General features: G+C 37.8%; 1 protein-coding gene across 50 annotated transcripts in view; it reads left to right on the top strand.

Annotated features, from left to right (window-relative positions):
• Positions 1 to 14,124, top strand: part of RIMS1 (regulating synaptic membrane exocytosis 1) — a 491,535-nt gene that overhangs the window by 417,988 nt on the left and 59,423 nt on the right. For 40 of the 50 annotated variants that reach the window (XM_032864368.1, XM_032864416.1, XM_032864417.1 and 37 more), the window contains one exon: positions 3,533 to 3,768. The exons of the other annotated variants lie outside the window; for them this stretch is intronic. In XM_032864368.1, the coding sequence (XP_032720259.1) occupies positions 3,533 to 3,768 (236 nt within the window). The remainder of the gene's footprint in view (positions 1 to 3,532; positions 3,769 to 14,124) is intronic. 50 annotated transcript variants of the gene reach the window in all.

Genomic DNA, 14,124 nt, shown 5'->3' with positions numbered 1-14,124 from the left:
AAAGCCCAAGACCAGATTGAGACATCTAGGGAGTTAGTCTCATATGGAGGAATATAGGTCAGAGGGCTGAACACTGAAGAACTCCAGTATTTAGTGATGAAAGAAAATAAAGCTCTTTTCAGTGAGGCACAGTGAGATCATGAGAACAAAGTGTTCCCTGATCGTAGAATCAAATGTTTTGTCACATACATGATTTATTGAGAGGTCAAAAGGGTAAGGACTGTGCAGTGATAGGATTTTGCCATGTAAGGTCACTGGTGACTTTTAAAAAAAGGCAGCTTTGGGTGGCTCAGTCAGTTAAGCATCTGCCTTTCAGCTCAGGTCATGTTCTCAGGGCCGGGGGCCGGGGGCCGGGGGCGGTGGGGATTGAGTCCCACGTTTGGCTTCCTGCTCAGCCAGAAGTCTGCTTCTCCCTCTCCCTTTGGTTGTGCTCTCTCTATATATATCAGATAAATAAAATTTTTAAAAGGGGGGGGCAACTTTGGTGAAGTAGTAGGGACAAAGCCTGATTTAAATTAGTTCAGGGTAGGATAAGAAGAGAGGACATACAGACAACTGCTTGAGGAGATTTTTAGCCAAAGTCAGTAGCTGGAGGGAGAGGGAATATCAAAGAAGAAAGGTAGGGTTTATTTTGTTTGATTGATTTTTAAAGATGGACTACATCATAGTCCATTTTTATACTGACATCACTTTTTTTTTTTTTTTACTTCCTATTCATAAATCTTTAGTTCACTCAGCAATGGGAAGGGCACTATGGCAAATCTAGTGATGCATCAGGTGCGTGCTGATATAAAATATCCAAATCCGAATACAACCAATAGAAACTAGAAAACAGGGCTGGGAAACAGGAGTCATGACACTAGAGAGACTCTCAGGAGCTTTATAAAGCAGAAAGCATTAGAGTACATCCTGAAGTATTCAGGCACTAAATTAAACTGAGTGACAGGAATAGTTTTCCAGGCAATGGAAGCAGAACAAATAAAAGGATACAAAATAGGGGAATAGAAAGCTTATTTGTACTAAAACAGTAACCTTCACATGGATTAAATAACCTGATTAGTCTCCAGAAATCTCTCCCTGCAATTAGGTAAACAGAATTGAAAATGCCTTCACATGTTCTCACTGAACATTATGATATTCCAAATTCTTTATATCGTATAAGAATGCTTTTAAAATTCTAAATAAAATATTTTATTTTTTGAAGAAAAATTACAGCATTTATTCACAAAAATCATTTTAACATAACTTCTTAACCCCCTGAATGGTCATCACTATACAGATTTCCTTAAATTTTTTCATAATTTTTGTCAACAAATTGTGTTGGTGGTATAGTGGTGAGCATAGCTGCCTTCCGGAATTTTTTCAGATAGTGGAACATTTCATTGCTGTGATTAAATGTCCATGAAAAAATATTTTGAATCTTCCTAGCTCATCTCAAATACATTTTCAGAATAGAAGTATCATTGAAGACATTTCCCTATGCTTTTAAACTTTTCTATAGCCCAAAGAACATTGCTGAATATTTTACAGTAGTATTTTTGTGAAATAACTTTTAAGATACAAATTGAGAGTTATAATAGAATTCCATTTTTTGTGGAAATAATGGGGAGAGAAAAGGTAGATGCTAGTTTATCCAGACTTTATTAAGGTAAAAATAAAATCATCAGAAAAGAAGTTTTCAATAACCCTGCAACAAGTGTTCTAAAAAGAGTGATGAGAGGTGGAAAAACTACTGACTTCTTAGTCACCAGCATTTGATTGAAGATGGACATGATCACTGCAAAACTGAACAAATTGTGACATTGCTTCATATCCTCCAGTGGAAGTCTGCAAGTAAAATCGTAGAAAAAGTAGGTAGTAGGAGTGGACTTAAGGAGAGGTGACAGATTTAGGTCATGCATTGAAATAAATTGTGAGGACACAGAAGAAATCTATCGTAATATTTCTCAGAAAAGAAGGTGCACTGGAATTGGGAATACAAACCCCACAGAAATCAGTTTTGAACCAGCTATATGTAATACCATCTTCATTAATGTTTCGAAAAAGAGTTTGCATAAAGTGCATAGCAAAACTACCAGGTTTGCACATGGCTTTACAAACATTGAGTTAAGGGAAAGCTGATTAGAATAAATTGAAAGAATACAAATATTAATATTAATGATGTGGACCAATTCAGGTAATACAGCTAGGGATTAAATATTCCAAATGATTCCTTTCAAATAGGGATCTCATTTTTCAACTCAGTTCATGGAAGGATCCTAAGGATCAGTCTTGTTTCTTTTCCATAACTTCTAAGGCTTCCACAATCTCACTCTTTCTGAACTCATCCCTTGTCAGTTTCCCTTTCTACGGAAACACTCATGTGACCACAAAATCGTTACGTGATCCCAAGAATTTCTGTTCCATCATTTCTAATCATATTAGGATTTATTTCAACTTGAGTATTGAATGTCATCACCGTTAAAAGATGCTCTCTTAATGTATTTTGTACTTCAAAACAAGAAATAGAAAATCAAGGTGGTGGTGAGAGTCAATGTAAGCCATTTTTGCAGATATTTTAAGGAACCATAAAATAAAGAGGGTCATTTCAGATATTGCAAACCAGGTCTTAATTGGACCAAAAGAGGCCAGTCTAGATGGATAATATAACTGCATATGCAGTATAATTTAAAAGATAATGAAGAATCCTGACATCTGTGACTCCCAGCTTGTTTGCCCTACCTCTCTCCCCAACTCACAGACATACATTTACTTTGGCAAGTTAGAGGTGGTTTTTTTCCCCACCAACCTTCCATGTTGTCTGAAAGTCTCAACAATAATTTTCTCACTTAGGAGAGAAGTACAGTAATTTACTCAGATAAATTAGTATAATCCAGGAACATAGATAAGTAAGTTCTGATAGGGAAGAAAAAAGAAACATCTCAACCTGAGCATGTGAGTTTGAAATGATAAAAGGGGAAAATGAGTTGAAATTTGGGAGAGATACAACATGAGAGGACAAGGAAGGAAGGAGGGAAATGTGATTTTTTTGGGGGGGGGGCCTCATTAGTAGTCTGTCCAAACTCATAAAGCAAGAGATATCAAATAGCAAGAGCTATCTGTTAGTTGGAGGAACTAGAACAGATAACTGTTTTCATTTTTTCATCTTGTATGGCAAATCCAGAATATCCATTTTTAATAATATTTTTTCCTGAGGAGTGTATATGAACTTGTCTTATTGATTTAAATATTTTTGTTTTTCTCTGAAAGTAACATTAGTAACTATAAAATTAGTCAGTAACATTAACCTCCCTGTAGATAATATTGGTTGCATTTCTTCTTACTAAAAGTTCATAGATTCCTGTATTGAATTACTATTGTTTTAAGCTCACATCTATTCAATCATAGCTATAAGACTACTACTCAATTGACTACCCCCCCCCAAAAAAAAAAAGATTTGCCTGGATTATTTCAAGATAAATTAGGTTTAGAGCTTCAGTTATGCTGACCTGTAATTTATGGATGCGTATATGTTTTTACTTTGTAAATATAGTTCATTTACCCCTAAAATGCAAGGCAGACGGATGGGGACTTCAGGAAGAGCCATCATGAAGAGCACCAGTGTGAGTGGGGAGATGTATACACTGGAGCATAATGACGGCAGTCAGTCCGACACAGCTGTGGGTACAGTTGGAGCAGGTGGAAAGAAGAGGAGATCCAGCCTGAGTGCCAAAGTGGTTGCCATAGTGTCTAGAAGGAGTAGAAGCACATCCCAACTAAGCCAAACAGGTGAGTGAAGTGAATTCCATTTGGACACCTCGAGTTCTTGCTGAAGTGACAAAAATGGATCCTCGTGCTATGGCTTGTGAATGATTGTAGAGTGTACAGATTCTTCTTTGCAAAAGAAGTTTATTTTTCTGTCTCTAAAGATCTGTTACATGTGTGCGTTTATTTATTTTTTTTTCCTGTACAGCTGTCTAACCTGGTACCATTTGTCGATCTGTAAAGTGGTCAGATACTTTTCATAAGTTAAAAAAAAAAAGTAAAGCCATGTTTATAAATATGCAAGGAAATGCAAAGAAGTATTAAAGATCCAAATTGATTTATATGCAAGAAAAGCAACAGGATTCTCCTTTTCAAAATGTTCCATAACATAATTACCTATAATTTAGGTTCTATCTATATTTTTATGGAAAAGAAGGTCAGTTGTGCAACTTGAAATATAGTCTTCAAGCTACCATATGAACATAATTATTGAACTGTAATTGTGTTTTCAGTGCAAGTTAAAAAGCCAGCACTTATTTTTACTTTAGAAAAATGGGTCAGTGGATTTGTGCAAAGAATGTCTTAATACAAATTTGAGTTTCAGATATTTTCTACTGCTTACAAACCTTAAAAGCTTCATGTCCTCAAGGTATTTAGAAAAAAGCAAACACAGCAAGGAGGATGGTTATTTCTGTACTACAAAATACTTTTTAAATTGCCCCAAATAACATAATATTTGATCAAACATACCAGATAATTCATTACTATGCTCAATACTGTGGAAAACTAAAGGTAAGTGAAATATTGGATTGATTTTAATTGTCAGCACTTCTTTCTCCTGTTATAACCATTCGCTCCATATTTTTGTTTCCTAGCAGCAAAAGTCTTGTAACAAAATTTCCTCATGCCAAAAAAACTTTCATGAAATTCTTTTTAAAGTTACCTTGGCATTCTGGAGAGTATCTATTTTAAAATGTGCATTCTAGTGGACATATTTGCAAATAAAGGTAGGAAATTGAGCCATTGAAAAACTGAACTAGAGTGCACAGCTATCTCAGCAGAGGTTTGTCTTTCTGAGAATCACAGGATGAACCTAGATTAGCGAGTGTCTCTGTATTGGATCAGCCGCTGTGGCATCCCACTGAGATGAGCTGTTCATTGCCAAGGAGAATCTTTTCTCTTCCTAGGGTCAGACTTCTTCCTGAGGAGTAGGAGGCATTGTTCACTTGTGTTGTTTGATTTGTCTTATTTTTAATGGTGATGCTTCTTGGTTTTTGGTATCGATGTAATGATAGTTTATAGTGTGGGGTGTGGATAAGTCTTTCATCACCAGATTTGAAAATCCTTCATCACTTAGATGAAATGGAAATGTTCTTTGATCAACCCGTGCTTCCTCTGTGAGGTTTAGTGGACAACTAATCTTCTTAATCTAACTATTCATAGTCTCTCTTCTTTTATTTGCTCCCTATAGTTAGTTCCCTCTCTATTATTCACTAGTTACATAGAATTATATTTTCTTAGAATAAAACACAACAGTAATTTTACACAGGAACTGTACTTGCTACACGGCTTTGTAGGTAATAGGTTCATATGAGTGTCATTGAAACACTTAGCCTCTTTGCTTTATTACTTTAAATTTTATTCCATTTGCGGTCATTGTTGAATTTCAAATAATATTTACATTCCGAAAAGATGCATTGTTAATAACTTCCATGAAATAACCTACTTGAGGGAATTAGGTTGCAATGTAAGGGAGCAAAAAAAGACATAGGGTCCCAAAACCAAGCTAACAAAACAATCCTATTCCAAGGTGACTCAGTGAATCAACTTTTACTTCATTTCTGTAGGAATCAGTTTCCTTATATACAGGGTGGGTTGGACTAGATGTCCTCCTGTGAACTTTCCAGGTATAAAGTTTTATGTCTCTTTTTCTATATCATAATTTTACCTGTTATTTGAGAACCTATTCTCATTCTTCTCTCTATCTTTCTAAAGCAAATGACAAAGGGTGACAAACCTTGGTCATCATGCCTCTTTGTCTCAGTGCATGGCCTTGTTTTTCTCCCTGTTCTGTGGAGAGGAAAACAGCCTTACTCATGCATTAAAACAATCTGTGTATTCTGTGGACTAGAATGTATTACATTTGATGTAAATGTTTAGTTATTTTAATGTGGAAAAAAAAGACTGATTAAGCTAGGGCTTCTCTTATGGTGAACCTCTAATCCAGACAGCCTGGGTTACAATTTCTCTCTCATCTATCACACCCACAACAGATAATCAAGAAAATGTGAAGCACTTAGAAGTAAAGTTTAATCAGCTCTTTTTAGAATGATTGATTACAAACACATCACTTTTTTTGTTTTTGCTTTTATAGCCTTTTACTTGCTCAAAGGAGTATATTTGTGTCTTTGAAATCGAATAAATTTTTTTTCAACAAATTGAAGAACATAGTAAATTTTATGTACACACATATACTCACATATGTATATTTACTATGAAGAGTATTTACTATGCTCTTTAATTATATATATAATTATTCTTATATATAATTTACTAGTCTCTTCAATTACATATAATTACTCTTATAGGATATTTCAATTATAAATAATATTAATACTTTTAAATCATCTTTACTGCACTGTTTATTCATAATGAAAAGACCTTCTTTAAATATGTATTTTTTAATAGGAAAGTGACACAAACAGGACATTTCCAATGACTCTAGGTGTTACCACTGGTAAATGTCTTTAGGCGATTCACATACCTAGCTAAATACCTATTCAGTAAGTAGTAGCTGAATTAGATTAAAACATGAAGTAGTGAAAGAAAGGAAAATTATAAGAAAAAGCTTCTGATCTAGCAATATTTTGGAAATGAATGAAGCTCTGAGTAAACTTAATGCTAGGCTTTAGAACTCAAGATAGATTTTAGCTTATGCAGGTTTAGAGGCCCATCCTGTGTACTGTGAGGATTTGGTCCCTCACTCATAGACTAACTATATGACATTCCCCCAGTGGTAATCCCCTCCTTACTTAAAAATAAAGGCATTTTTGAGTAGCATCTATACATCTGTGAAGGACCATCCCTAAATGACACCCTCGCAATTACCTACAAGTATAATTATTAGTATCATAAAAATGTGTCTAAATGAATAAACCTATTAATAGAGTTACATTCTAGAACCTTTTCCATGCACTCTTCAGTTATCTACATGCATGTATATGTACATATAATTTCACTTCTTTATTGGTCACAACAAATTTGTAAGTACCATTACTTTTATTCCCATTTTGAAACTGGAGAAACTAAGGCATAGAGTGATTAGGTAATTTGCTCCAGTTCCCATTAAGTGTTTGGCCCAGAATGTAAGCCCAGGCTTCCAGGTACCAAAGCCTGTGCTCTTAACCCACTGTGCAAAAAAGAAGAGTTTAAAATAAGGTTCAACAAATATTTAAGCACAATCCTGTTGCTAATGCATGATAGACACTGTACTAGAACTGGGTTAGGAGCTAGGAATATTAGGGATGGATGAAACCCTGTTGCTGCCTTCAAAAATATCAAAATAGAAAAGGGTGAGTTACATATAAGTCTTCCAGCTCAGAAAGAGCAACTATCCAATTATCACTGTGGTACAGAGGGAGCCGAGAGTATGATCCACTCTCATGAAATCTTGAAAGACTTCTTTGAAGAGGTGAGTCCTGTGCATTAAAAAATAAATCAGTGGGGTGCCTGGGTAGCTCAGCGGGTTAAGTCTCTGCCTTCAGCTCAGGTCATGGTCTCAGGGTCCTGGGATCGAGCCCCGCATCGGGCTCTCTGCTCAGTGGGGAGCCTGCTCCCCGCCCCCGCCTGCTGCTCTGCCTAGTTGTGATCTCCCTCAAAAGTTTACAAAAAAGTGATCTGTCAAACAAATAAAAATCTTTTTTAAAAAATCAGTAATATTTTACAGGGAAGCCCATTCCAGGATAGAGGGAATCTTATCAGCATACCGATAAATGTTGAAAATGATGAGTGCTTACTCCCCTGGGAAATGCATGCATCCTAAAATCATATAAAAGATTTCTTTAATGGTTATTCCACCTTACTATAAGAAACAGGTCACCTTAGGACAGATTTTAGATCGAATAAACACTATGCATCTGAGGCTGTGATTTCTGCTTAGAACTTTTAGCTTTTATGAAGAAAACATCTACAAATGTAAAATAACATTGGCTTCATAGACTAGAAATTGCTCAATTTACTCCATCTTACATTATTGAATAACTGTATCTCTAGTACTACGCCAGCCATAGTAGGTATTTCAAAATTAAAATTGTTGTCCCCAGGGGAAGGAAATTATTCACACCTGAAATAAACACGAACCAAAGAACTAAATGAGAAAATACAAAGCAAGCACCAAATGTAGTAAACTCATGCCACTTGTGCATGTTACCAAAAGAAGTGGGAAATCAGATTGGTCTAAGAGCTGTGTCTCAGGATGAGAGCACATGCAGAATTGGTAAATAATCATGGTCTAACCATTTAATAAAATTATTATTTATTATATCACTAACAGCTGAAGATACTTTGTTAGATTAATATGTTAATGGTTAAACCATTGATTAAATTATGGAAAATGTTGTAGGACAGTTTTATAATTTTCAAACAATTAAGAGTCTATTATCGGGGCACCTGGGTGGCTCAGTGGGTTAAAGCCTCTGCCTTCAGCTCGGGTCATGATCTCAGAGTCCTGGGATCGAGCCCCACATCGGGCTCTCTGCTCAGCAGGGAGCCTGCTTCCTCCTCTCTCTCTGCCTGCCTCTCTGCCTACTTGTAATCTCTGTCTGTCAAATAAATAAATAAAATCTTAAAAAAAAAAAAGTCTATTATCATGTACTAAGAATGTACTGAAAATTCATTTGCTTTTTTAATAATACTCTGTACCTTTCTAAAATTTTTCCCCATCCCAAATTTCATTTTCCTCTGTCTAATCCTCTCCTTCAGGACCCTGCTCAAGACCCTTTAACTCTTTGAGTTGTCCCTTGTTACTCCAGCATTTACCAGTATCTTTTTCTCTGAATTCCTGTTAGATCAAGCTCTCTACTACTGACAACTTGCTGCCAACACAAAAATTTGGGAGCTATTGCCAATATTTTGTAAGGAAACATATCTCACATGGAGATGGATAAACAAAAGTTTCTGTGACTTCCAAAGGATGCACACCCCTTCTGAGTAAAAAAGAATCTCAACATGTACAAAAAATGCCTTCTTGTCACATGACACTCCTTGCATATTCTTGCTCTCTTTTTGTGCCACAGCAGGGCTCCTGGAGCAGGACCAGGGTTCCTGCAGGTTCCACCCTGGGCTATAGGCCCTGCAGAGCCTTCTCTTGGCTGGCACATTTAGCATTATCTATTTTAGAGTTTAGGCATTTAGAAAAGACAAAAGAGTCAATACTGCCTTCTGGCTGCCCTATATTCTTGCAAAAATCCTTGAAGCAAGGGAGCATAAAATAATTTTGTGGAAATTATTAAAAGGCTAATAATTTTATGGAAAGAGGAAAGGAAAAATAGGGAGAAATACACACACACACACGCACACACACACACACACGTTTATTTATTTATCAATAAATGGTCCCGGCCAACAGACACAGTTGGGTGAAAGCAAAGGTGTATGAAAGGGTTGCAGTGGGAAATACATTTAGAAAAAAAGATGAGGCCAGGTCTTTTAGAAGCCCTTTAAGGGACTTTGCTCACAGTTTGATGGAGATGTTTTAATTAAGAGACTAGAAGAAACAAAGTTATGCTACTGGAAGTTTAAATGGAAGCCAGGTGTACAAAACCAGGGAGAAAGCAACGAGGTCAGTGTGAGGCTAACAGATGAAATGACAGAGGATGATGCAGGGAGGTAAAGAAAGAGCTGTGGAAATGGAAGAAATGAGCTTACTCAGAGAAAGGAATGGACTGAAGATGAAATTAAGAGAAGGCAAGGTGAAATGCCCTGATTCAGGAATAATTACTAAGAGAAGAGGGAGAATGTGAAGAAGTGGGGAGGGGAGGACCAGGATCCAAAAAGAGTGAAGGGTAAAGACAAATAGAAACTGAATCCCAGGAGAGGAGAGAATTTTGTAGAGAGGCTGGTGAATCCTACAGAAGGATTGAAGAGGCTGGGGAGTGAGAGTAGACCATTGGACTTGGGAACCGAAGCATTCTTCCTGACCTTAAGTTTGAATAGATTTATGAGTTAGGGGGGAGGATAGAGCATGCCTTGGGTGGGGATGGGATTCAGCATGGGCCAGAGCCCACTCTCCATTCCATCATTCATCTCAACTTTCTCTCTGTAACAGTCATCTCATCCACACCCACTTAATTAATCCCCATCAGATTTGGGATGGGGTTCTTGTCATGAGTGGAAGGAACTAGAATAGCAGAGACCGGGTAGGAGCTCAGGGGCATGGAGGTAGAGGGGTTACAGTGGGATAACATGAGGCTGCCTCTACTGCCTAAAGCCTATTTAAACACATGGGGCTGGGCTGGAAGGTTGAATAAGTAGAATAAATTATTTTGACCTTCTCTTCAGAAAGCCTAGCATTAGGAAGGGAAACAACCAGTATGAGCTATCCTTTCATTCATTCTATCAAAATTTATAAAATATTTTTTATGTACCAGACATCATAATGGAGGCAGTACTGTTGGGTCCGTAATCAAAGGAGCAAGACTGATACAAAGTGGAGGTCAAGCAAAGCTTTATTTCGTGCCAAGCATAATCAAACCGACTGGCCAGGGCCATCTCTTGCAGAGGCGACCTCTCTCTGCCTTATAGACTAGCTTTTAAGGGCAAAAGCCATGTGGTTGGGCCTGGCCACGCACAGGTGGCCAACGAGATTGTAACCCACAGAGGTGCAGCTAGGTCACACATAAGTGACCAATTGAATCAACTGAATTACAATTTACCCTATAGTAGCTATTTGAACCAGCCTATCACCTTGGTCAGAATTGGCGCCCAAAGGGCGGGGCCCATACTCCTTGGTAGCTAGGGAGACAGTATGCGCCCCCACTGATTGGATGTCTCCACCTGGCCTGACCCACCCGTTGTATAAGAGCTTCATTACCTGGGACTGGTTTCTGGGACTTGTTTTTAAGTAAGTTCCCTGAGGGGTAGGGGGTGGGGGGAGGCCAGGGTCAGTTTAAGTTTTACTGCGTAAACAACAAAATTACTGTTTAACCGGATGGAGCTGCTCTGGCTAAATAGGCCCTTACAGTACCAGAAGTAAATGGTGTGTGTGTCTGTCTGTCTGTCTGTCTCAGAAGAAAGGAGATCTGTACATTTTTCCAGGATGAGGTTTGGAAAAAGCACCTCTGGATGGAGAGATTGAAAGATACAAATACAAAAAGTTTGAATTAACAGAGCAAAGTCCCGGAGAACAGAGGGTGACCAAAGTTATTCTTGGAGAGAGGGGAAAATGGTTCTCTTCCTGAATTTGACAGAAGAGAGGACATGGTTGGGATCCTGAGGAGTATTGTAATGGTAATATTAAGGCTGAAGGAACCTGAGTCAGAGGCCTTTGATCTCTGAGCACAGGAGGCCAGAGGGAGTGGAGGGAGTGAGGATACAGGGTGAGGAATGTGGAAATGACTAGGATAAAAGTACCGCTGAGCAGCCCTGGAATTCCAGCTGGGCTTGGATAATGTAAAATCTCTGTGAGATAACTTTCAAATGCAGTTACGAGAATTTGCAGGTATCTCCTTCATGTTAGTTTTGATGGTTTTTCAAGACTATCTGTCACCCCCTGCTGTGTGCAGCGTCAATGTCCGCACCAGGATTTCTGAGATCATCATAGGACTCTTTGAAATCATACTGCCCATCTTGAAGATTCTGAGATAAAATTTGGTTAGATCTAGATTATCGTATTCATTTTGGAGATTCGCCTGTTTTGGGCTGCCATTTACTACTTAGTTCAACTCTTCTCAGTATGATTTGTCTCACTGGAGAACGTTGAAACTCTGCCTTCTCTCTTACCTATTGATATTACCTCTTCCTAAGGCAATGAGCAGATCTTTTTCTTACTCTTACTCAAAATACAGTTTAAAAGGCTTTTTGGGGGGCAATTTATCTCAATGAACTCAAACAATTCTTTCATTATAATCATGGGAATGAAACCTTTCAGAAGGTTCATAGTAGAATTAAAAACTATATGGTGTTCATTATCCCACAAGATTATATAGGCAATTTGCGACAACATGGATGGAACTAGAGGGTATTATGCTTAGCGAAATAAGTCAATCGGAGAAAGACAACTATCATATGATCTCCCTGATATGAGGAAGTGGAGATGCAACGTGGGGGGTTTGGGGGGTAGGAAAAGAATAAATGAAACAAGATGTGATTGGGAGGGAGACAAACCATAAGAGACTCTTAATCTCACAAACTGAGGGTGGCCGGGGGAAGGGGGGAATGGAGAGGGTGGTGGGGTTATGGACATTGGGGAGGGTATGTGCTATGGTGAGTGCTGTGAAGTGTGTAAACCTGGCGATTCACAGACCTGTACCCCTGGGGCTAATAATACATTATGTGTTTATAAAAAATTTTTTAAATTTTTTTTAAAAAGATTATATAGGCAAAAATGTAAATATTCTAAGTTTCAGGTACATTTATGGATGTTTGATTTCAAAATAACTTAATAAGAGTTAATGAATTTCCAAGGCATATCACAGATTTCTCAAGAAGAAATATAGATGGAAACTAACAAAATTACCCTTGTACCATTGTCAAGAAAATAATACACATGAATTAAACTGTAGCTATAACTCACTTACACCTAATGGGATAGTGCTTCATTAAGTTAATTTCCCTATGACTTTAGGGCATTTTTTTATAAGATTTTATTTATTTATTTGAGAGAGAGAGAAAATGAGAGAGAGAGAGAGAGCATGAGAGGAGAGAGGTCAGCTGGAGAAGCAGACTCCCCGCTGAGCAGGGAGCTGGACTCGGGACCGATCCTGGGACTCCAGGATCATGACCTGAGCAGAAGGCAGCCACCCAACCAACTGAGCCACCCAGGCGCCCCTAGGGCATTATTTTAAAATTCATGTGGTCCTTAGACAATAATCATGCCAAGAAAATGTCCAAGATATTAAATCCCCTTCTGCTATTCTTTTCTAATTTTCTCCCCAAAAGTCACACAGGTAAAGCAAGTCATAAAGTAAATCAAGTGATCACCAGCTTGGACTTCATAATTTATTTACCTTGGGAAAATGAATGTCTTACTTTGCCATAGGACTTATTTGTCTCCATCCAGCCAATCTGGTTTACCAAAATATTTTCTATGTTTTATTTCACTTTTTCTAATGATTTTATTTATTTATTTGAGAGAAGAGAGAGCATGAGCAGGGAGGAGCTGGAGAGGAAGAGAGAGAAGCAGACTCCTGCTGAGCATGAAGCAAGACACAGAGCTCAATCCCAGGACCCTCAGATCTTGACCTGAGCCAAAGTCAGCTGCTTAACCGATTGAGCCACCCAGGTGCCCCTGCATTTTAAGTTTAGTGCAGCTTTCTGAAGATTCTCGGTCTTTTCCTTTATAAAAAGAAGTTGTAGCTCCAGGGAAGGAAGGCTAAGGTGTTCTCTTTAAACATTTTAAGAAATGTTTCCTTAGGGTGTCTGGGTGGCTCAGATGGTTAAGCGACTGCCTTTGACTCAGGTCATGATCTCAGGATCCTAGAATCCGAGCCCCACATCTGGCTCGTTGCTCATCAGGGAGCCTGCTTCTCCCTCTGCCTGCTGCTCTGCCTGTTTCTGCCTTCTCTCTCTCTCTGTCAAGTAAATAAATAAAAATTCTTTAAAAAAGAATAAAAAGAAAGAAATGTTTACTTGGCTCTGCTGATCATTAACAATGAAAGCAAAGAAGTTCTCACAAAGGATAGGTGTCCCCCCAAAAGTTTCAGACATGGAAAGCTATAGTTATCAGAATCTTGCTGAAATCCAGATTCCTTGTCTGTACCTCATTTATTTGATTCATTTAATAACACAAGAAAAACATTCTGAGGAACGTAATGTTTCATGTTCTTTGTTTCCTGAACGCAAAATCATGGTGCCAGAAATGATTCTCAAGTCTGCAAAGCCATCAGATGAATGTAAGCATGGGTTCTTTTATTTACTGTTGCTGTCTGGCCTAGGAATTCACTACTGTTAATAGAGATTCAATTCAGCTATAGTTACTCATCTTCTGAAGAGATGCCCTAATAAGGAGTAGTATTTTCAAACACATGCCAGCTGCTCCATTTTTGTTCATTTCCTCACTCTGAACTATAAATTCTGAATTTGGCTAGTATGTGTATATACTTTTAGGTTGATTTGTCAGAAAAAAACATTTATTTGAGTGGAATTAATTTGTGTTTAGGATAT

The sequence above is a fragment of the Lontra canadensis genome, unplaced genomic scaffold (assembly GCF_010015895.1).
Source record: "Lontra canadensis isolate GAN:19392208 unplaced genomic scaffold, GSC_riverotter_1.0 scaffold27, whole genome shotgun sequence".
NCBI lineage: Eukaryota > Metazoa > Chordata > Mammalia > Carnivora > Mustelidae > Lontra > Lontra canadensis.
The sequence above is the reverse complement of the archived record's forward strand: the minus strand, read 5'-3'. Positions and strand labels throughout refer to the sequence as shown.